Source organism: Crinia signifera, chromosome 3, assembly GCF_055691185.1.
Source record: "Crinia signifera chromosome 3, ASM5569118v1, whole genome shotgun sequence".
NCBI lineage: Eukaryota > Metazoa > Chordata > Amphibia > Anura > Myobatrachidae > Crinia > Crinia signifera.
In genome coordinates, this window is record NC_139219.1 from 8,313,813 (window position 1) to 8,336,983 (window position 23,171).

The 23,171-nt window shown below is 47.5% G+C and overlaps 1 protein-coding gene across 5 annotated transcripts in view; it reads left to right on the forward strand.

The window, feature by feature from the left end:
* Positions 1–23,171, forward strand: part of RTN4 (reticulon 4) — a 50,809-nt gene extending 27,638 nt beyond the window's left edge. For 4 of the 5 annotated variants that reach the window (XM_083175211.1, XM_083175212.1, XM_083175213.1 and 1 more), the window contains 6 exons: positions 4,640–4,847; positions 10,769–10,907; positions 19,109–19,178; positions 19,975–20,021; positions 20,104–20,162; positions 22,644–23,171. In XM_083175211.1, the coding sequence (XP_083031337.1) occupies positions 4,640–4,847; positions 10,769–10,907; positions 19,109–19,178; positions 19,975–20,021; positions 20,104–20,162; positions 22,644–22,686 (566 nt within the window). In that variant the 3' untranslated portion in view covers positions 22,687–23,171. Of the gene's footprint in view, positions 1–1,496; positions 1,609–4,639; positions 4,848–10,768; positions 10,908–19,108; positions 19,179–19,974; positions 20,022–20,103; positions 20,163–22,643 lie in introns of those variants that run through there. The other variant, XM_083175215.1, reaches the window with a different exon arrangement.

Consider the following 23,171-nt stretch of genomic DNA (forward strand, 5'->3'; position numbering starts at 1 on the left):
CAGAGTGGGTATTGTTGAGGGGGGGGGGGTTTAAGCTATGGTACAAAGGTGAGCTAAAGGGTCCCCCGACACTAGAGACCTTTGTGACCTTAAGATTTCCTGACTACCCAGTCATGTGAACGTTCAAATGCACCGGATTCCCTGAGCAAGCAAACACATCTGAATACATGAGCACCCGAGCACGCCCAATCACCCAATCACGTGCCGTGTTTCTTAGGCCACCATACACACTACCATGTAAATGCATTGGAGGAGCCTACCTGGGTCTCCCGAAAGTTCCAAGCGCTTTAACACCTGTCCACTGCGTTACTGTGCAACATTCTATTTCCTGCAGTGTAGGATGGAAGGTATGTGACGCTCCTTGTAAAACATTTCCCCCAGAAGCTTACTCCACACTCTCTATGCTGTGGCTTGTGGCCTATTTGTACCCTATTTTTGAGTGAGCTCTCTGATCCCCGTATTAAAGTAATGTGAGCGGTCGCACGTCATTTTTGTTTTTCTGTTTACTGAACTTGGTAACTGCGTGCAGAGACCTTTTATTCTCTGGTTTATGTCTTAGTGCACTGTACGATCTAGAATAAGCAGAGACTAATGGTATTTACTAACCCAGTGGTTCCCAAACTGTGTGCCTAGGCACCCTGAGGTGCCTCGGGCGGGTGGTCAAAATAACGGCTACAATCCGTGCTGGTGGCTGTCAATCATAAAATATGTGGTCAAACAGACGCGAATCTTGTGCCACACAACTTAATATAAGATTTTTTTTTTTATATTTCTCATTAAAGAAACTTTTGGCCTAGGGGTGCATTATATATAATTCTGATACTCGGGTGTTTGTGATTTAACAAAAAAGTTTGGGAACCACTGTACTGACACATCCGCTAAAACTGACCAAAAGTGATTATTGAGTAATTCCACCCTTTTCTGAAATAGCCGGAGTCTGTGTGTGTGAGTCTGTGTGTGAGTCTGTGTGTGAGTCTGTGTGTGAGTCTGTGTGTGAGTCTGTGTGTGAGTCTGTGTGTGAGTCTGTGTGTGAGTCTGTGTGTGAGTCTGTGTGTGAGTCTGTGTGTGTTTTTGCACCCTAAAGTGCGCACTTAGTTTGCCACACATAAATGAATTATTTTTGACTTTGTAGTTATTTGCAGGAATTATCTATTCGCCTTTATTTTTTTCCTATAAATCGGTGTTGTTGGGCTTTCTGTATTATATGGCGGGACCCTTTTGATTGTAATGTCACACTATCCACGTTCCTGCTTAATGCGGCAGCCAGACCTCACTGGTTTTCCTGCGCACCAGCGATGCCGCCGGTCACAATCTTTGCGCCGACTGTTCCAGGCTATTGGGCTGAAATGAATTCCCAACTTGTTAGATGGAAACTGTTTCAGGTTGTGCTATAGCAGGGGTGTTCTGAGTCCTTATAATGAGACTGTATAGAGACCTCCCCCCTTATGAAGCCCGTTGACTGCATGCTGTGTATAGTGTGGGGTGTGGGGGTGTGTTCTCAGCAGGCAGTTGCGTGTTCTCTCGGCAGGAAGTGACAGCAGCTCCAGTCAGTCAGCTGTGGAAGGTCTCAGTGCATTGTGAGCTGCCCCAGGATGGATTCCAAAGCTGGTCAGTGCGTTAGCCAGGCTCCGAGCTGGGGCTGGAGCCATTTTTTTACTGCATGGTTAAATCCTTGATAATCTCTTTGGCATGTTATAATTGTGTTTCCCCTGGTCACACGGCTCCTGTAGTGGCTCTGTGCAGCTTGCTGGGCACTCGTACTTTCCTCTGGGTTTTTGCTTTATACATTTTTACTTGATAGATAGAAAGCGCACAGCCCGGGCCGCTGGTAGTGCGAGGACTGGGTGTCCCGCGGGGAGAGCTGTACATGGACGGCATGGATGCAGGCTGCTATTTATAGTGCTAGCAGATGCCACTTCTGTTCCATCCCTACCAAATGTCGCCAGCAGCAGCTGCTTTCTTTCTCAGCTACTTTTACTGACCTCCTAATCGAAATCCCCATTGTAAACGTGTTGCAGTCAGCCCAAAGTCTGAGAGAAAGCTGCAGTTCTGGAGGGAAATCGTTTGTTAGTTTTTCCTTTAATTGCTAAATACTGCACCCCCCCCCCCCCCCCCCCCCCCCTGCATGTTCAGAGGAGACTGTAACAGGGCTGCCCTGTAATCTTTCCCTACATAGTGCCACATTAATCCCTTTGCAGTGATCCGTTCATGAGCTAGCATGCGGGCACAATCCAATTTGCTGTGAGCTGGGGTCTGCAGCCTGATCTTACAGGGGACTTGCATGCGAATTACAATTCCACGCCGGTTCCAGACTTGCAGTCTCTTTTGTTTGTGTCCGTTTGTGAAATAACTTTTGTGTGCAGCCCCCTCAGCAGGTGGGAAAATAGGGAAATTCTTGGTTTCAAGGTGATGGTGTCATGACTCCTAATAATGTTCATTCCAATGGGTTACAAACATGTGTAGAAATGCTGAGAGAGACGATTTCTGTTCCCCAAACTGCTTTCATTCCACCACCATCAGGATGTGCAAGAAGCATCGATTCAGGACACATTTTAACCCTTTGAGGACAAAGTTAATTTGTCGTCACGGGTGTGAAAATTGCCAAACACTTGTTTTTTTTAATCATCATAATGACCTGTAATGTAGATAATCACATTCGCAGAAGGATAAGGTGGTGATTATAGCAGCGGCCCTTCTGACTAATGGGGTCCACGTTTGTAGGGGCCATAACGGTGCTCGGCCCAATTAGTATCCAGCATGCTAGGCAACCCTAACACTCACCGGTCAGGGCCAGTGTTCTCACAGATCACACAGCGCTGACACACACCTGTGTGCTGAGCGATCAGCAAATCTCCCCGTGTGTCGGCCCCTATACAGCCTGCTTGTTCTGTACACTGTAATAGTCCTTAACCGTGGCCTGGGCTGATGTCATCCGCTCGTCTGTTTGGCAGTGCTTACATTATGGTTAGTGAACTCCTATTTATTTCATCTCTGTGGGCATGGTTTGGCGTCATCCGATTCCCTTTTGGTTATTGCCCATTCCATCTTAACATTGTGGGCTTCTAATTTCTCCAGGTCCGGGTTAATGATTAGAGGGTGACATAGGGCATTTATGGCGATTTGTTGGTTTTCTGGCACTCCTTCCTTTCCTCATTAGCATGCCAGCCATAACATGGAGGCGTGTTTATTATAGGCTATATCCCTAACAACCAATCGGATAATGCGCTGCATCCCTGCGGCTGCAGCTGGACCAATGCCCTTTGTGGAACATAAACCTGTCTGCGTGTAGTGCTCTGTATGATATCCTGCTGCCTCCAGCTAAACTGTCCCTCGTGTCACATGTAGGTGGGATTGTATTGTATTTATATGGGTTGTAAAGAAACACCGGACCCAGTATCTAACCCTTGGAGCTGGCGTCAAATAGGGGTATATTCAATTGTCGGATCCATTCTGACATGGGTTATTCAATGCAGCGGACATATCTGAATGTCCGATTTGGCCGCTGATTGATACTCACCCGGGTGAGCGCGGCGGCTGGGACGGGGCCTGGTGAGCTGCTCTTGCCCAGCGTCTGGACAGGTGAGTGCGGCAGATGGGAGGACGTAGCCAGGTGAGCAGCTGATTCTCACCCAGCGCCGTCCTCTCTGGCTCGATCCAACATCTTTTTATGTCTAATTGAGATTGCCGGAAACGGGGCCAAAGTCGCATTTGGCCGTGTTTCTGTCAAAAGCAGGTGGATTCGTGGCTATTCCTCCTGATTTCAGACAGGTCTGAATATTCTGACCAGTCAGCAAAAAGCAGCTAGAATGGAGTAGGCCGGAATCCCTTCTGACCTATTCTAGGCGGAACCTGCTGTCTCCGACAAGAATGCAGTGCTGACAGCTATTGAATACACCCCATAGAGTACATTAGCTATGAGATCTAGCTGTCTTCCACCTATAAATAAACTGGGCTGTTTAAATTGTCGGAATCAGCCGCAAATTAAAAATTTTACGTCCGTTTCCAACAATTGAGATTCAAATAAATCTAAAACGCTGAATCTGTCAGACACGTCAGCATTGGCAAGTGCTGCTATTTCCACCACATAAATGGCGGCACAGATTGAATACTCCCTATGTCTGTATACAGTAGTAGTCAGAATACGCCACAACTATACAATAAGGCTGCAGCTGTCTTCTACCTCCTATATAGCTCACAGTATGTGTTCTCCTGTTATGTAGGAGGTTTTAAATGCGAGATGAGTGGGTTTGGAAACGTGGCCCTGTGCACAATGTGGGGCTGCTGGCGTGGTAGAATTGGGCACCTACTTCTGCTTTGTAGCATTGTGTGCATAATTGGCATTTCCCTGTGCGTTATTCACCAGCGAGCCTTTGCCAGGTTTGTCTTCGGTGAACTAAACCATATTTAGTAGTGAGTGAAACACATTGCCTGGCGCTCGCTGTGATCCTGACACATTGTTCTACACTGTTGTACTTTCACATTAAATGTTCTGTTACCAGATATGACATTGTCGCTCTCCCATTCCCAGTATGTATTACTACGATGGTGGTGCATCTGAATGGGGCGCGACCGTTATTACTTACCATACAGATTGTGTACGACGCTCTCTAACTGTAATGCTTTCTCTTTCCTTTGCTAGTTGTCGACCTCCTGTACTGGCGGGACATTAAGAAGTCGGGAGCGGTGTTTGGAGCCAGCCTGTTCCTGCTGCTGTCTCTGACCGTGTTCAGCATAGTGAGTGTGAGCGCGTACATTGCCTTGGGTCTACTCTCCGTCAGCATCAGCTTTAGAATATACAAGGGGGTCCTGCAAGCAATTCAGAAGTCTGACGACGGACATCCATTCAAGTAAGTGGTGCTTTACTTCCATATAGAGACTGTGACAGCAGGAGCACTTCTAGCGTTATCTAGTGAGGCCATGTACACACACACACACACACACACACACACACACGTACACACTTTTTGGGGTTAAGTATATTATTGGATACTGGAAGAAAACCAGGGTACGAGGGAATGTATGAAAGCATGGGGAGAATATACAAACTCCACACAGTAAGGGCCATGGTGTAATCGAACCCATGACTTCAGTGCCGTGAGGCAGCAATACTAACCATTACACCGTCCGCGCTGCCCTACAATGAAACATCCTCAAAAATGTTCTTTCACAATATTCTGTGTTGTGCAATGAGGACACTGAGGGCTGTCATTATACAGCGCAATCTCCCATTATGCAATGTGATCCTCCTGCATTTCCAAACTACATTCACAGTGGGCCTGACTCGAGCGGGCCTGACTTCACTCAAGCATTTAGTTCCTTTACAATTGATTGGTATAGCTGAGAAGACGCAACGCTTTCATTCCTGATTCGGTGGCGTATCTCTTTATTCTGCAGCTGACAGACAGATCTTTGCTGTAATAGTTTAGCTTTCAGACATGTGACCCGGGACTTTGCTGGGCCTAGAAAGCTGTCCATTTCTTCTGTCTCAGTTCTGTGACCCGACTTAGGGGATTATACTGGTTCACTCGCAAAGGCAAATCCTTCTCAAATGGACAAAACCATGTGCACTGCAGGTGGGGCAGATGTTACTTGTGCAGACAGAATTAGATTTGGGTGGGGTTTTACATCAAAGTGAGATCTAAATTGCAGTGTAAAAATAAAGCAGTCAGTATTTTCCCTGCACAGAAACAAAATAACTTGCCCAAATTTAAATCTCTCTGCACATGTTACATCTGCCCCACCTGCAGTGCACATGTTTTTTTTTCCATTTGAAAAGGAATTAGCCTCTGCAAGTGAACCAGAATAAGGGCCTTAGTCCTGGGTTGCTTGCATTCACGTATATAGAAGTCCCTGGTTAATGCACCTGCCAAAATCCAGGATTTCCATGTATGTATGAAAGGGGTAGAACTGATGATGCTGGTGTCTGTCCGTGCACTTGGGCTACGTGTGTGGTGTGTAGTCCTTGGCCTCAGCAGGGAGACATGCAGAAAAAGGGGAGTTCAAGGGAATTGACCCCTTACTAATCCCCCCCCCTCTGCAGGGGAGAGGCCAGCAAAACATGCGCAGGAGATTTCATAACTCCCATTCAAATCAATGGACGGCTGCAGATAGGCTGAGAGATTGATTTGAATGTGAGTGTAACATCTTCTGCCCATCCTCGGCATGTTCCGCTGGCCTCTGTCCCCGGCTGCCAGTGGTGGGGTCTCGAAAGGCACATTGCACTGCTGCCAGTCATGACGGGCACAGTAGCCGGCAGAAGAGGATGTAGATTTTGGATAGCTCCTCTCCTGTCTAGCGCTTCCCCTCTGCAGGCCATAGGTGTGTGCCATCTGTGCTAGGCGCCGCTGGCACACACCTAGTTATGGTCCTGATAGGATGCAATACATCACGGGTGCTAAAAAGCACCCCCGATGTGCCGCTGATGGGTCCGAATTAAGATATATCCTATGTGCTGCACCTAAGATCTCTGGATCAGATCCTGTGGGGACCACGCATCGGATTGTATGTCAAACACATCCGATATATCAGGCCGATCCTGCAGAATCTGGCCAGATCTGACCGGTGTATGGGCACCTTAAGAGTTAAGCTGGGTGCACACTGAAGTAAGGGGGGGGGCTTTTCTACATTGCTCCAGTGTGCGCGGGGTGATTTGGGGCTGACTGATGTTAATGAAGTATAGAACAATCACTGTTCACCCAGAGCTTGAGGCCCTCCTGATTGGCTTGCGAGCCTCCTCGAGTTCTAAAATCTGCTTTAACTGTAAATACCTGATATTCATCTAGTAACTTGGAATCCCAAGAATAAAACCAGACTTTCCTTGTAGCTTATGTGAGGTCACTATCTTGTCACTTTGAGATAGAGCTTCCCATAATGCAGATCTACTGATCGGCTGGTTTCTTATTCTAAAGTGCATGAAACAAACGGTTTAATAGACTTGGAAGTGTCAGCCATTATTTTATTTCCGTCTGTTATGTAATGTGTATGCACTTGCACGTAACGCATGTTATGTGAAGTGTAATATGACATACCGTATACCCCTCACCCACCAATACATGGAATATAAATAAATGCAGCAGCTGTCGGCTGATTTATGCTGCAGTCAGTGTTTGGCTAATGAGAAATGAATGATTCTCCTACTCGTACAGATAACGCCCAGTGTTTGGTTATTACATCACTGACGGCTGTTACTGGCACCATCCTGGTTCCTATACAGACCTGCCGATATCTTCACCTGTTCCCTAGCTGAAGGTATCTTAATAAGAACTATCTGCTACAATCCAGTAAATGAACTTTAAACAGAGAATAAAGGTTGAGTCCATAATAAATTGTGCAACAGAATGACATTTGATTTAGGTGTGGTAATGCTACAAGAAATAATGGCCACGCACCGAAACACTTGTCTGGGTGGCCATACACAGTGTAGACTTCACACTTGCAGTCATACACACTGGGGGATTTGCCAGGGGATGGATGACTTTCCGTAGCAGGGCACTATGGAAAGCTGTCCACCCGTCACTCATGTACTGGTGGGGCCAGAGATGATGCGGGAGCGCGCACCAGAGCTCATTGCTGCCCCGTACACGCTGCGGCGGCTTTTGAGCTGAAAGCAGCTTGAGTGAAAAAACTGATCTGATTTCAGCTCGGTCGCCCAGTGTGTATGGACCTGTAGCCAAAATGCTGAGCAGCTTAATCCGAGTCCAGTTTGGTCTCATAGTGGTCTAGCTGGGGAACGTCCTGACGTTTGGTGCTCTAGCTCAGCATCTGTAGGTTACCACACCTAAGCCCTGGGCGGCCACTGTGACTCTTGGGAGTTAGTGGTGGAACACTGCATCGCCTGACTAAGTTGTGCGTGCTATGCTGTCAGTTGTGTAGCCCCGCCCTTAACCCTACCCCCATTATGGGAATGGTAGTTGGCATGTTTAGTGGTTCATTTTTGCAGGGTCACACATAAGATTACCCAGGTGTGCGGCAATTATAGCTGGTCTCTGTAGTGGTCAGTCCGGTCTCCTCTACTACGTTTAGTAGGCTGTTATACGCGCAGTCTGGGACGCGCAGGGAAATGGCTTTACACACCAAAAGGTCGACATGGATAAAGGGTCGACGTGAGGGTTTCACCTGTGTTTGGTGTGTGTCTACACCTGAGCATGTGGCCCCAATTAGTGTAGCCATGTTAATGTTAAAGTATAATTACCCCAAAAACCGCATGTGGACCTTTTGGGATCGCAATACCATCCGGATGCCACCAGAGCATGGCAGTTAGGTGGAAGCAGTCTGAAGAGGGCGTGCCCCCGTGGTGTGTGGTGATTGGATGCTGCAGACAGGTCTCCTATTGCCATTCCCTCTCCTGCCAGCATTTGGTTTATCTCTCTAGGTATTTATCATCTTTCCTGTCCCACTAGTAGTTGATACATCGTCTCCTTTATCTGCGGTCTCATGGCAGGGCAGAAACTAGGTGTTTCGGTGCCCGGAGCGGCAGTCATTTGGCTGCCCCCCCCAAATTACTGCCTTGGGGACAGGCAACGGGGATCCGGGGACTGGAGAAGGTTAACTCCGGCTCCTAGCGCTTCCGGGCGGTGGGAATTCAGCCAATCAGCGTCCGGCAAGTCTTTTCAAAATCATCAGCGCTTCCCGCCGCCAGGCAAATAGCGAGCGGCTGTGTATGTGAAAGCTGCCGCTACACCAGTCCCTGGACCCCCGCTGCCAACATACCTGTGTGTAGCGTCCAGGGACTGGTGTAGCGGCAGCCTTCACTCACTCCGTCTCCTAGCGCTATCTGCCTGGCAGCGGGAAGCGCTGATGACTTTGAAAAGACTTTCCGGACGGGACGCTGATTGGCTGAATTCAGCCAATCAGCGTCCGGCAAGTCTTTTCAAAACCTGCCTCCCACCCGGCAGTAGGAGCCAGCATTAACCCACCAGTCCCTGGACCCCCGCTGCCCGACCCCGGTAGGAGCCAGCGTTAACCTACCAGTCCCTGGACCCCCGCTGCCCATCCCTGGGACCTCACACTAGCGCCCCCACCCTCCAGCGCCGCGGTGCGCGTGACCTCCTAGCCCCCCCCTCTTGTTATGGCCCTGCTTATGGGGCCCACACACGCAGCGGTTTAAGCGATCTATTCTTTCATCAATTTAAAATTCCTACAGAACGTTTTCTCCCATTTCACTGAAATACCAGTGTATATTAAAGCGTTATTTATAGGGTAGTACAGTTGTCGGGGGCCTTCTTCTAGCCCTGAGAAGCCGCACAACGTTCCCATTGTAGCTTATGGCATAGTAACTGACACTGCAGGCTGCCCCATTGATGCGCTTTTTTTAGTTGCATCGCGGGTCATCTCCAGCAAGTTCCCCTTATGCAGACATTCCCTACATACTGCTCCGCTTAGCAAGAGCTTACGTAATTCTTCAAGGTCACCAGAGCAGTAAGGCCTGAACTACGTGTGAACCATCTCCAGACCTTGTGCCAAAAATATCTATATTCTTACATGTCCCCCTCCCCCTGTCTCTGCACTTCTCTGTATACTACACTATGCTGGAAATTATTTGCTGACTCTCTGGGAACATGCGCCCCCCCCCCCCCTTTATATTTCATGTTATTTTACACTGCTGTTTCGGCCATAGGTTTCATTGTAGCAATTCAGGACTGGAGCAAACGCTGACCACTCTGGATTATAAGCGCGCTGCCTACTAGGGGTGCGAAACACACAAGCATTTTAATTTGCGATGATCTCCTGAACCGAACATTTGTAGAGAGATCACTGCGTCCTGCAGATGTCTCCATTACAGAGGACGGTTATTTTTGGTAACAAACCTTACAACTAGGACAGGATGATGGGTGTGGGAAGGAGCTCTCAGTGTCTTATAGCAAAGCTGCAGATTTAGGAGTTGAGAAAAAAACTTTTTTTATTTAATTGAAAGCTCACTGGGTAAAAGTTTGTGGAACGCTGTAGAGGTAATGCATTAGCCTTTTGCTTAGTATTCATTATATCCCTTTTCCTCTAAAATCCCTGGACTCAAAGGCGGGTCCTCCCCCTGCTGGTGGTTAGGGAGTGCTGCAACTCCCAGCGAAGTGTTGGCTCTGTGTACGTTTTTGGACACAGATTTGATGACCTTTATATCAACTACCCTACTCTGACCCCGGTATCTACCCGAGTGGGATTCCCGAGTAACTGGATCTTGTGCCATTTACTACTATTTTGGCAGTGGAAAAGGGGCATTACTGAGGGTGGTCCTGGTGACTAGAAAACACACACACACACACACACACTGATGACCAAGCAAACCACTAAGTCGACCATGAAAAGGGTCTATATGCTAAAGAGGTCGATATGATTTTCATGTTGTTGGTTTTTTTTTTTTTTTTTTAATAAAGTTTTGTTCAAACGTAGCCATCCCAGTGGGCACAGTTAGTATAATAGTGTGACAGAAGCATGGCGAGCGAAGTGTCACTCTAAAAATCCCCCAGTGAAACGTATGTTGACCTAGACTGTAAACTCACACCGTAACCATATGACTCTGGCCTCCATAAATGTCAAGAGCTGAGATTGATGTACCAGCCCCCTGTAATGACCAGCACTGGGTCAGTACGAAACACAACCGTTGGTTCGCGTCCATATAAAATTAGCATATTGTGACTCGTCCTAGTGAGGTTCGGCGGCGACTTTCCAATGAGACCTCAGAGCAGCCGATGAGATTCTTTCAGATTAAAAAGTAACAAATGTAAAAACAAAACTCCTTGTCTGCGCTAATCCGTGATCTGCTTGTTGTCTTCAGGTCCTACTTAGAGTCTAATGTTGCGGTATCGGAGGACCTGGTCCAGAAGTATTGTAACCTTGCCCTGGGGCACATTAACTGCACGCTGAAGGAGCTCCGGCGACTCTTCCTGGTGGAGGACTTGGTGGATTCTCTGAAGGTAGGTCTTATGCTGGGAACGTGTGGAATGATTGCCATGTATTACCCGGAATGCAAGGGGTGTCTGAGCTTTTCGATTTATTTCGGGAAGTATAAAATACCACATTTCCTCCCCTTGTTTCTCACACGGTCACTAGCTTCCTCTGTATTGGATCATTTACGATCGTGTTCACTTGCCATACCCCACTTTTCTAGTGTCTCTCAATGAACGTGGTTTACACCACTCATACAAATGAGGCTATGGGGGGTATTCAATCTCTCGGCGGGGGAGATGGCTGTGGGGTCCTATTCGATGTTGTGTTCCCTGACCGCATTGAACAGAGGGTCTCAGAACGAGCCCAACTTCACCAGCAGTAGGACTCGTTCTGCCGGGAAGTGACGGGCACCCGGCCTCAGGTCACGGCCACGCCCCCTTCTTGTCCCACTGCAGGCAGGACATGGTCTGCTCGCCTGAGAAAAAGCAGGAGGGATTCTGAGAACGGGACAGGGTCACGGCTGTCGGGCCAGCTCAACAGCCGTGACCCCAGATTGAATACCCCCTTAAAATAATGAATAGGTTTTTCCATTGTCCCAGGTTAGTTTTCAGAAGTTCGCTAGAACAAGACACAATTCATTCTGTGAATGGTAACTGAAGGCAATGATTTTATTTGCTTTTGAAACCTTCTATAGGCTCTTGAGTACATCGTCTACTGTACTTGCTTCTCAGTTGTCCCCTACCCCATGTATTGAAATAGCCGCAGCTGTTTTGTGTTACAATCCCATCTGATGGGTGCGGAATCTGTTTGCACCCGTATGACTGCCCCCTATAGTTACATATTAGCCACAGTACGGCCCGGCTTTGCTGACGATAGGCCGGTACACGAGCAGCCTGTGTCAGTGTAGCAGTGCTGGGAAATGTTTATACAGCGTAGGACTTCCCATGGGAAAACTGTTACAATAGCCCAGGGCTGTGACCTTTATCATTGTGCCTTATATTGGGGCTGTGATTGGCTTACAGGCTCGTCTGTAACATAAGGACCTGTTGGCATGTGTCCAGTCCCCAGACTGCAGTCCTATTCCTGGCTCTCGTGTGTAACCCAATGCAGCGGTGGCCTGTGCATCTCTGTGGAGGTGACTCGGCAGACAGTCAAGTCTTCTTAAATCATGGTCTCAGGTTTCAGATAAAGGTCACTGACGCATTTGGGCGGGCTTGGTTCTGACTGTATGCTGGTCATCCACCTATGTGTCGTCTAATACAATAATTAGCTAGGACGCTGGTGGACATTGCTTTGTGCAGCTGCGGGTACAGATGCGTCCTCATATACAGTATAGTGCGTGTTTACGCCATTCGGTGCGAGATGTGTGACTGAGGTAGTATACTGCAGTTGTCTTTTCATTTTGCGTCTACGTGACCTCACAGATGCAGCAATCAGCTACTTACGGTGTACCAGGGACTCTGGGCTGCGGCTGTAATGGGGAAATAATTATTTTCCACCAGTAAAGTCACAGATGGAGCAGAACGGGACTATGCTGGAGGAAAAGAGCCCTATTACCACCAATTCAGATTCCATTGCACACCGATGTACAATTGTCACACACCCCGTGACCAGTGTGCGCTTGCAATGTAGTTCGGCTGTATTACGCAAAGAAGGGCTACATTTACTAAAGTGTGTTGTGTTCTTCTAAAAACTCACTTAACTATACCCAAGTGACTCAACCCAGCATGCTGCCTTTGGCGTGACTGAAGCTGCAGTGAGAAGGCCACGTCTGTGTTACTGCTGGCACATGTGAGCGGTTCTGTAACACGCTGGGTGTCGTCATTCTCTGCCCTGTGACCTAGTTCAGCGAGAGGAAGATTTCCCATGTAGGAAGTTGTGCAGCTGTATGTTACCAGTGAGCACCGATCGGTTATAACCATAGCAAGACGCTAAAGGGGATGTTTTCTGTCCGGTCAGCAGATGCCCGTGTTACCACACTGCGGGCACAGGCTGTGTTTGGTGCATGCAGTTTTTATTTAAATTGAGGATTTTAGCAAAAATATGTCTCTTAAAGCACTGTTAGCGACTCTGAGCTTGTGTTGTCTGGATTGGGGTTGGGGTGGGGGGGGGGTTGGGGTGGTGGTATGATCACACCAGTGTTTGATGAATGGAATCTGCTGTATGGTTACATGGGGTAAGGCCAGATGCACAGTGTGCATGCGATCACAGGAAGTGATGGGGAAGGTGTAATGTAGGCATTGGAGCTGAGTACCATGGAGCCCAGCAGGGGGGTAGCAGAGGGCTGTGCTCTGAGGGTACTTCAGACTTATTGCTAGTATGATTAACAGGTTATTGGTGGCTGCAATATTACACAAGGGAACCTGGAAGTGCAGTGGCCTCGTTCTCTATCATTGGATAGACAGCAACTAGGATAACTAGCGTTAGGTCAACACCACTAGGTAGGGTCGCTGTGCACGGCACACTGTTATTCTCCCACCGCGCCCTAGTGGATGGTAGGGCATGAAATAACCGCCTGTTGGCTAAAAAAAAAAGGGACTTCCCCAGGTTGCCCTAGTAACCCTGTCGCTCTAACCCCATGTCGACCTTCAGTCATAGGGTATAGGGTGGCAGTCTGAGTACCAGGCATTCTGGCTAATGTATCCCACGTGTTGTATTAATGCTTATGCTGAACTTGGTGACAATTGTTTTGTTTTTGCTGTTATCTGAGTTATTTGCCATTTCCTCCCCATCCTACTATTGGTATAGGGTGATATTTTACAGGTCGATGCAGATTGGACATGACAAAAGCGGGGTTTAGCAATGTAAAACGGCTAAACAGCTGTAAAGTGCTGCTGTCGGCATCCATTGCTCTATTTTGAGCCCCCTAGTGGTAGCTTCAGGTTGGAGAACAATTGCATTGTCCCCTTATAGTCTGGAGCAGCTGGTTATTGCTCAGTATACAAATTCCCTTTACCAGGTACATAGTGATCTGCATTATAGTTATAGGGAGTGCAGGGAGACGCTGCTATCGCTACTAGTAACGGATGTGTGTGAGGCAGAATGTGAATCTCACTGACTGTATTATAGTTATAGGCAGTGCAGGGAGACGCTGCTATCGCTACTAGTAACGGATGTGTGTGAGGCAGAATGTGAATCTCACTGACTGTATTATAGTTATAGGGAGTGCAGGGAGACGCTGCGATCTCTACTAGTAACGGATGTGTGTGAGGCAGAATGTGAATCTCACTGACTGTATTATAGTTATAGGCAGTGCAGGGAGACGCTGCGATCTCTACTAGTAACGGATGTGTGTGAGGCAGAATGTGAATCTCACTGACTGTATTATAGTTATAGGCAGTGCAGGGAGACGCTGCTATCGCTACTAGTAACGGATGTGTGTGAGGCAGAATGTGAATCTCACTGACTGTATTATAGGCAGTGCAGGGAGACGCTGCTATCTCTACTAGTAACGGATGTGTGTGAGGCAGAATGTGAATCTCACTGACTGTATTATAGTTATAGGCAGTGCAGGGAGACGCTGCTATCGCTACTAGTAACGGATGTGTGTGAGGCAGAATGTGAATCTCACTCACTGTATTATAGTTATAGGCAGTGCAGGGAGACGCTGCTATCGCTACTAGTAACGGATGTGTGCGAGGCAGAATGTGAATCTCACTGACTGTGTTATAGTTATAGGCAGTGCAGGGAGACGCTGCTATCGCTACTAGTAACTGATGTGTGTGAGGCAGAATGTGAATCTCACTGACTGTATTCTAGTTATAGGGAGTGCAGGGAGACGCTGCTATCGCTACTAGTAACGGATGTGTGTGGCAGAATGTGAATCTCACTGACTGTATTATAGTTATAGGGAGTGCAGGGAGACGCTGCTATCGCTACTAGTAACGGATGTGTGTGAGGCAGAATGTGAATCTCACTGACTGTATTGTAGTTATAGGCAGTGCAGGGAGACGCTGCTATCGCTACTAGTAACGGATGTGTGCGAGGCAGAATGTGAATCTCACTGACTGTATTATAGTTATATGGAGTGCAGGGAGACGCTGCTATCGCTACTAGTAACGGATGTGTGTGAGGCAGAATGTGAATCTCACTGACTGTATTGTAGTTATAGGCAGTGCAGGGAGACGCTGCTATCGCTACTAGTAACGGATGTGTGTGAGGCAGAATGTGAATCTCACTGACTGTATTATAGTTATATGGAGTGCAGGGAGACGCTGCTATCGCTACTAGTAACGGATGTGTGTGAGGCAGAATGTGAATCTCACTGACTGTATTATAGGGAGTGCAGGGAGATGCTGCTATCTCTACTAGTAACGGATGTGTGTGAGGCAGAATGTGAATCTCACTGACTGTATTATAGTTATAGGCAGTGCAGGGAGACGCTGCTATCGCTACTAGTAACGGATGTGTGTGAGGCAGAATGTGAATCTCACTGACTGTATTCTAGTTATAGGGAGTGCAGGGAGACGCTGCTATCGCTACTAGTAACGGATGTGTGTGGCAGAATGTGAATCTCACTGACTGTATTATAGTTATAGGGAGTGCAGGGAGACGCTGCTATCGCTACTAGTAACGGATGTGTGTGAGGCAGAATGTGAATCTCACTGACTGTATTATAGTTATAGGGAGTGCAGGGAGACGCTGCTATCGCTACTAGTAACGGATGTGTGTGAGGCAGAATGTGAATCTCACTGACTGTATTATAGTTATAGGCAGTGCAGGGAGACGCTGCTATCGCTACTAGTAACGGATGTGTGTGAGGCAGAATGTGAATCTCACTGACTGTATTCTAGTTATAGGGAGTGCAGGGAGACGCTGCTATCGCTACTAGTAACGGATGTGTGTGGCAGAATGTGAATCTCACTGACTGTATTATAGTTATAGGAAGTGCAGGGAGACGCTGCTATCGCTACTAGTAACGGATGTGTGAGAGGCAGAATGTGAATCTCACTGACTGTATTATAGTTATAGGAAGTGCAGGGAGACGCTGCTATCGCTACTAGTAACGGATGTGTGTGAGGCAGAATGTGAATCTCACTGACTGTATTATAGCTATAGGGAGTGCAGGGAGACGCTGCTATCTCTACTAGTAACGGATGTGTGTGAGGCAGAATGTGAATCTCACTGACTGTATTATAGTTATAGGGAGTGCAGGGAGACGCTGCTATCGCTACTAGTAACGGATGTGTGTGAGGCAGAATGTGAATCTCACTGACTGTATTATAGTTATAGGGAGTGCAGGGAGACGCTGCTATCGCTACTAGTAACGGATGTGTGTGAGGCAGAATGTGAACCTCACTGACTGTATTATAGTTATAGGCAGTGCAGGGAGACGCTGCTATCTCTACTAGTAACGGATGTGTGTGAGGCAGAATGTGAATCTCACTGACTGTATTATAGTTATAGGGAGTGCAGGGAGACGCAGCTATCGCTACTAGTAACGGATGTGTGTGAGGCAGAATGTGAATCTCACTGACTGTATTATAGTTATAGGGAGTGCAGGGAGACGCTGCTATCGCTACTAGTAACGGATGTGTGTGAGGCAGAATGTGAATCTCACTGACTGTATTATAGTTATAGGGAGTGCAGGGAGACGCTGCTATCGCTACTAGTAACGGATGTGTGTGAGGCAGAATGTGAATCTCACTGACTGTATTATAGTTATAGGCAGTGCAGGGAGACGCTGCTATCGCTACTAGTAACGGATGTGTGTGAGGCAGAATGTGAATCTCACTGACTGTATTATAGCTATAGGGAGTGCAGGGAGATGCTGCTATCTCTACTAGTAACGGATGTGTGTGAGGCAGAATGTGAATCTCACTGACTGTATTATAGTTATAGGGAGTGCAGGGAGACGCTGCTATCGCTACTAGTAACGGATGTGTGTGAGGCAGAATGTGAATCTCACTGACTGTATTATAGTTATAGGGAGTGCAGGGAGACGCTGCTATCGCTACTAGTAACGGATGTGTGTGAGGCAGAATGTGAACCTCACTGACTGTATTATAGTTATAGGCAGTGCAGGGAGACGCTGCTATCGCTACTAGTAACGGATGTGTGTGAGGCAGAATGTGAATCTCACTGACTGTATTATAGTTATAGGGAGTGCAGGGAGACGCTGCTATCGCTACTAGTAACGGATGTGTGTGAGGCAGAATGTGAATCTCACTGACTGTATTATAGTTATAGGCAGTGCAGGGAGACGCTGCTATCTCTACTAGTAACGGATGTGTGTGAGGCAGAATGTGAATCTCACTGACTGTATTATAGTTATAGGGAGTGCAGGGAGACGCTGCTATCGCTACTAGTAACGGATGTGTGTGAGGCAGAATGTGAATCTCACTGACTGTATTATAGTTATAGGGAGTGCAGGGAGAAGCTGCTATCGCTACTAGTAACGGATGTGTGTGGCAGAATGTGAATCTCACTGACTGTATTATAGTTATAGGCAGTGCAGGGAGACGCTGCTATCTCTACTAGTAACGGATGTGTGTGAGGCAGAATGTGAATCTTACTGACTGTATTATAGTTATAGGGAGTGCAGGGAGACGCTGCTATCGCTACTAGTAACGGATGTGTGTGAGGCAGAATGTGAATCTCACTGACTGTATTATAGTTATAGGGAGTGCAGGGAGACGCTGCTATCGCTACTAGTAACGGATGTGTGTGAGGCAGAATGTGAATCTCACTGACTGTATTATAGTTATAGGGAGTGCAGGGAGACGCTGCTATCGCTACTAGTAACGGATGTGTGTGGCAGAATGTGAATCTCACTGACTGTATTATAGTTATAGGCAGTGCAGGGAGACGCTGCTATCGCTACTAGTAACGGATGTGTGTGAGGCAGAATGTGAACCTCACTGACTGTATTATAGCTATAGGTAGTGCAGTGCAGGGAGACGCTGCTATCGCTACTAGTAACGGATGTGTGTGAGGCAGAATGTGAATCTCACTGACAATTATAGTTATAGGGAGTGCAGGGAGACGCTGCTATCGCTACTAGTAACGGATGTGTGTGGCAGAATGTGAATCTCACTGACTGTATTATAGTTATAGGCAGTGCAGGGAGACGCTGCTATCGCTACTAGTAACGGATGTGTGTGAGGCAGAATGTGAATCTCACTGACTGTATTATAGTTATAGGCAGTGCAGGGAGACGCTGCTATCGCTACTAGTAACGGATGTGTGTGAGGCAGAATGTGAACCTCACTGACTGTATTATAGCTATAGGTAGTGCAGTGCAGGGAGACGCTGCTATCGCTACTAGTAACGGATGTGTGTGAGGCAGAATGTGAATCTCACTGACTATTATAGCTATAGGGAGTGCAGGGAGACGCTGCTATCTCTACTAGTAACGGATGTGTGTGAGGCAGAATGTGAACCTCACTGACTGTATTATAGTTATAGGTAGTGCAGTGCAGGGAGACGCTGCTATCTCTACTAGTAACGGATGTGTGTGAGGCAGAATGTGAATCTCACTGACTGTATTATAGTTATAGGCAGTGCAGGGAGACGCTGCTATCGCTACTAGTAACGGATGTGTGCGAGGCAGAATGTGAATCTCAATGACTGTATTATAGTTATAGGCAGTGCTGGGAGACGCTGCTATCGCTACTAGTAACGGATGTGTGTGAGGCAGAATGTGAACCTCACTGACTGTATTATACCTGATTAGTTCCTCTTGGCGTTAGCAGCTGAGTATGTGAAGCACCTGCCCGAGGCTGTGGGTATGGTAGTGTCACACTGGTACTTTTTACCCATGTAAACATTTAGTGTTTAACCTACCCCCCTGCATCTTCCAAACCGGTGCGGTTCCACTTCCCTCTCTGCGCTGTTGTGCTTCTAGAACAGTGTGGTCTGTATTTCAGCACATGGATCAGAACTATGCTAGAAGCACCACAGCAGAGAGCAACACCCCAGGTGGGGAAGGGGAACTGCACGGGTTTAAAAAAATGCAGAGTGCTTAATTAAACACTAAAGCTTGGTACATCGCGGGAGAACGATATTGAGCATATACGCTGGCCAATATAGTTTGTGCTATCGGTAAGTGACGTCACCCGCCTGCTCTGTACATGCAGTCACTGGCGATATTGTGTGTATCATTAACTATCTTCCCGGCTGCAGAAGATCGGTGTGACACCACCAAACCTGCAGGACATGGGCTGTACATTTACATGTGATGTATGTTGGAGACCCTCAGTATGCAAAACTAATGTGATGTGTTCAGTTTGCAGTGTTGATGTGGGTGTTCACCTATATTGGTGCCTTGTTCAATGGCCTGACCTTGCTGATCCTGGGTAAGTACTGTATGGCTGTGTTTGTATCCGTATTAATGAGCCCCCTTCAATTCAAATAGCCAAGTCGCAATGACCATCTTTTAAATGTCCCATAAGTTGCTTATACGTCAGTGCGGTGTTCCAGACATGCCGCAGGCTTTACCTAAATGGCAAATGACTTTCCACCTCTGATTATCTCAGACTGAGCTTAGCATTAAAGTGTCCATGTACTGGTGTATATATAGCTAATTAGCTCTTACGGTATTGTTAATGTTCTGTCTTCCCACCAGTGCGATGCTCCAGAACCATATTGGTGTTCAGATCAGAGAACAGGTGGATAGTGATGTTGGGCAGATCTAATTCCTAGTCAGACTTCCCTTGCCCTCGGATCACTCACAGCAGTTGGTCTGGTGATTGGCTGATGTGATTTTTCTCCCCGGCCCAATCACACTCTGGTCTGGGTTTATTATTTCTTTAGATTTTATTGGACAGTACAACCTTCGCTATTTCAGTCCGTCTTGGCCTTTTAATAAAATGTATATGTGAGTAGCTTAGCTTGAGCTGCCCTGCGTCACCCTCTCGCACCACAAGCTTATTCATAGGGTGTAAGGTAAAACGTATCCGTTATGGATTCCTGTACGGTCCCCACATAGTGCTCATTGCCTTGGTAGAGACCAGCTCTGATCTGGAACATGAGTATCTGGTTATTCTTAATGGGAAATATACTTAGATTGGTTCTGTAATTGCCTTATAACCTCAGCCGGACCTGTATTCTGCTGGCGGAGACTTAGAGTAATTCCTGTCTCTTCTGTTACAGCGCTGATTTCCTTGTTCAGTATTCCAGTAGTTTATGAAAGACATCAGGTAAGTGCATAGGCCCAGCGCAGAGGTATTGCAGGAGACGGGAAGATTTACATGTTCTGACTTTTTTTCTTTTCATTTACAGACTCAAGTTGATCACTACTTGGGGCTCATAAGCAAGAATGTTAAAAGTGTAACAGACCTGTAAGTATTTTATGTCTATTGCGGATCCTCCTAACTGGCTCACCTGCCACATTGGTGTCTTCTCCTGATTGTCATGCTCTCTGCCCTCACCGTGCTGCTTTTTGTATACCCCCTATAACCAGGATGTGGGTTAGTAGAACTGTGGGTTTAGAGTAGAAATCAGGAGATCTCCCAATAGTAGGATATAATGTGAGTATTGTGTGGGGACTTGGGCAATGGCGTTTCATTGGAATTCCTACATTTTTGCTGTAACCATCACATATCTGTAGATGTATTTCTCTGGTACCTTTTCATAAGGTTTCATTTTAAATCAAATAGTACAAGCTGGGTGTCCTCTTCGGGATAGCTAGCGCTTCATCCTGGTCTTCTGCTGGGTGCACACTACACAATCTGTGTGTTCCCAGGAACAGTCTCCTTTGGGACCCAGCAGGGGAGCCGCCATCGGCAGGTGCATACACACCTACAGGTGTCCGTAGCCATGGAGTGGGGATCCTGCTGCATTCAGCAGCATGGCCATCTCTTGCTGTGTCCTCCGTCGTACTGCATGTATCGACGACAGAGGACGTCTCTGACAAATCGCAGGCGCCAGCATGGTCTGTGTCATAGGGCATACACAATGAGATAAACATTTTGTTGCTCTGGCCTTTCAGAATTGGGGAAATCATTAAAAATCTTGTTTAATGCAGGGTTGGCCAAACAGAGCTCTATCAACAGGTCATGATTTCCAGACCACATGTGGATGTGTAGAATGTGTCGGTTAGGAAGGAATGCAGCACATGTTTGAGAATGTGACAGTTAGTAATAACTGCACCTGTGCCCTAGCTAGGTGGTCTGGGAAATGTGACTGTTAGTAATGACTGCACCTGTGCTCCAGCTAGGGGGTCTGGGACATGTGGAATGTTGGTAGTTCTCGAGGACCGGTTTGTACCGTGCTGGTCCTAGTGTATCACCCAGCGTAAGTAGTGATATCAGAGCGGGTCCAGGAGATGGCTACAACACTAGGAAATTCCGGCATTTTACTGTCAATTAGTTTAAAAGTTGTCTAATGATAACTACATACTGGCCAGTCATTGTGCCAAAATGACTTCTCTATTACATTTAAGGACTGATCAGGTTATGTTAGTGCAGTGGTTCTCAACCTCGGTCCTCCCAACAGTTCACGTTCTCCAGGTCTCCACACAGAATCACAAGTGAAGTAATTAGCTCCACCTGTGGATTTTTTAAAATGTGTCTGAATGAGTGCACCTGCTGCATACTTGCCTACCCTCCCGGAATGGCCGGGAGGCTCCCGCAAATAGTCCCCCTCCCGGCCCCCTGGGAAGGTGGGCAAGTCTCCCGCATTGCCCAGCATCCCCCTTACCCGCTGCATTTAATTTCCGATTTTCGCGGTGCATGAGAGGAGCTAAATTGACACTAATTGCATCATTTTGCACCATTTTAGCCCCTCCCCCAATCCACGGACACGTGAATTGCCAAGGATGGCTGTCATGGAGGCGGGGCTTGGTCATGTCGGCCTCGTCCTGCCCCATTTCACTCCCCTCTGGGCTTCTCCCAGAGAGGAGTGTAAAAAAAGTAGGCAAGTGTTCTGCTGGGAGACCTGGAAAATGTGAACTATTGGTGGGTACTGAGGACCAAGGTTGAGAACCACTGTTAGTGGAATCCTGTATTAGTATTGCATCAGCCACTATCAGTACTGCTGAGCTTTCTGCTAATGACATTTTAGTAGGATGTAGCAGAAAAATTGGGTCACACAATGTCTGTAATAATAGAACTGGAGAAAGGAAGCTCATTTCTTACACACTTCTATATGGCGTTCTGTGACATGTAACACAAAACAACCCATTCTGTACATGAATTGGAAGCAGTGGATTTCCTATCCGCATCTACAAGTGCCAGCTTGGTTCTCTAGCTGCTGTAGTGCGCTGGCACCGCTAGCTCTGCCTTGGTTCTCTAGCTGCTGTAGTGCGCTGGCACCGCTAGCTCTGCCTTGGTTCTCTAGCTGCTGTAGTGCGCTGGCACCACTAGCTCTGCCTTGGTTCTCTAGCTGCTGTAGTGCGCTGGCACCGCTAGCTCTGCCTTGGTTCTCTAGCTGCTGTAGTGCACTGGCACTGCTAGCTCTGCCTTGGTTCTCTAGCTGCTGTAGTGCACTGGCACCGCTAGCTCTGCCTTGGTTCTCTAGCTGCTGTAGTGCGCTGGCACCGCTAGCTCTGCCTTGGTTCTCTAGCTGCTGTAGTGCGCTGGCACCGCTAGCTCTGCCTTGGTTCTCTAGATGCTGTAGTGCGCTGGCACCGCTAGCTCTGCCTTGGTTGTCTAGCTGCTGTAGTGCGCTGGCACCGCTAGCTCTGCCTTGGTTCTCTAGCTGCTGTAGTGCGCTGGCACCGCTAGCTCTGCCTTGGTTCTCTAGACTCTGTAGTGCGCTGGCACCGCTAGCTCTGCCTTGTGTTGCAGCCGACGTTAATGCGCATTTCTCTCCTCTTCTAGGATCGTCTCTAAAGTTCCTGGACTGAAACGCAAAACCGAATAACTGCTACTAATAACTAAACACACGTTTGCTGCAGATACCAATAGGAGCCTCTGAATTTGGGCGCTGTGTATGTGGATTACGTGGGTCAGGGGGGAGACCAGCCTTGACATTGCCGTGCAATTTCCCAGATCTCTTATTTTGTATTTTTTGCAATGCAGTGTTCAAGGAGGAAACTCTTCTCTGCCTTGTGTTTTATTCTAAGTATTGTAAGCTGCTATGTATGGATTTGAAACTATTTTATTTCTCTCTCGTTTCTCCTGTGTGAAGCACCATTTAATACAGAACTGTTTGTTCATAGCATGCTGTATATTGTGCTTCAGAAGTAGTCTTACTGCGCTTCCATGGGCCTGTGATGTTATCCAGCTCTCGCACTGTGTTACGAACAAATAAGATGACACTTCCACAATGAACCACATCTGTGTAACACCGGGCATCCAATGCGCTCGGCCCTTCTGGCACCGAGTCGGCTGCAAAACACAACCAAA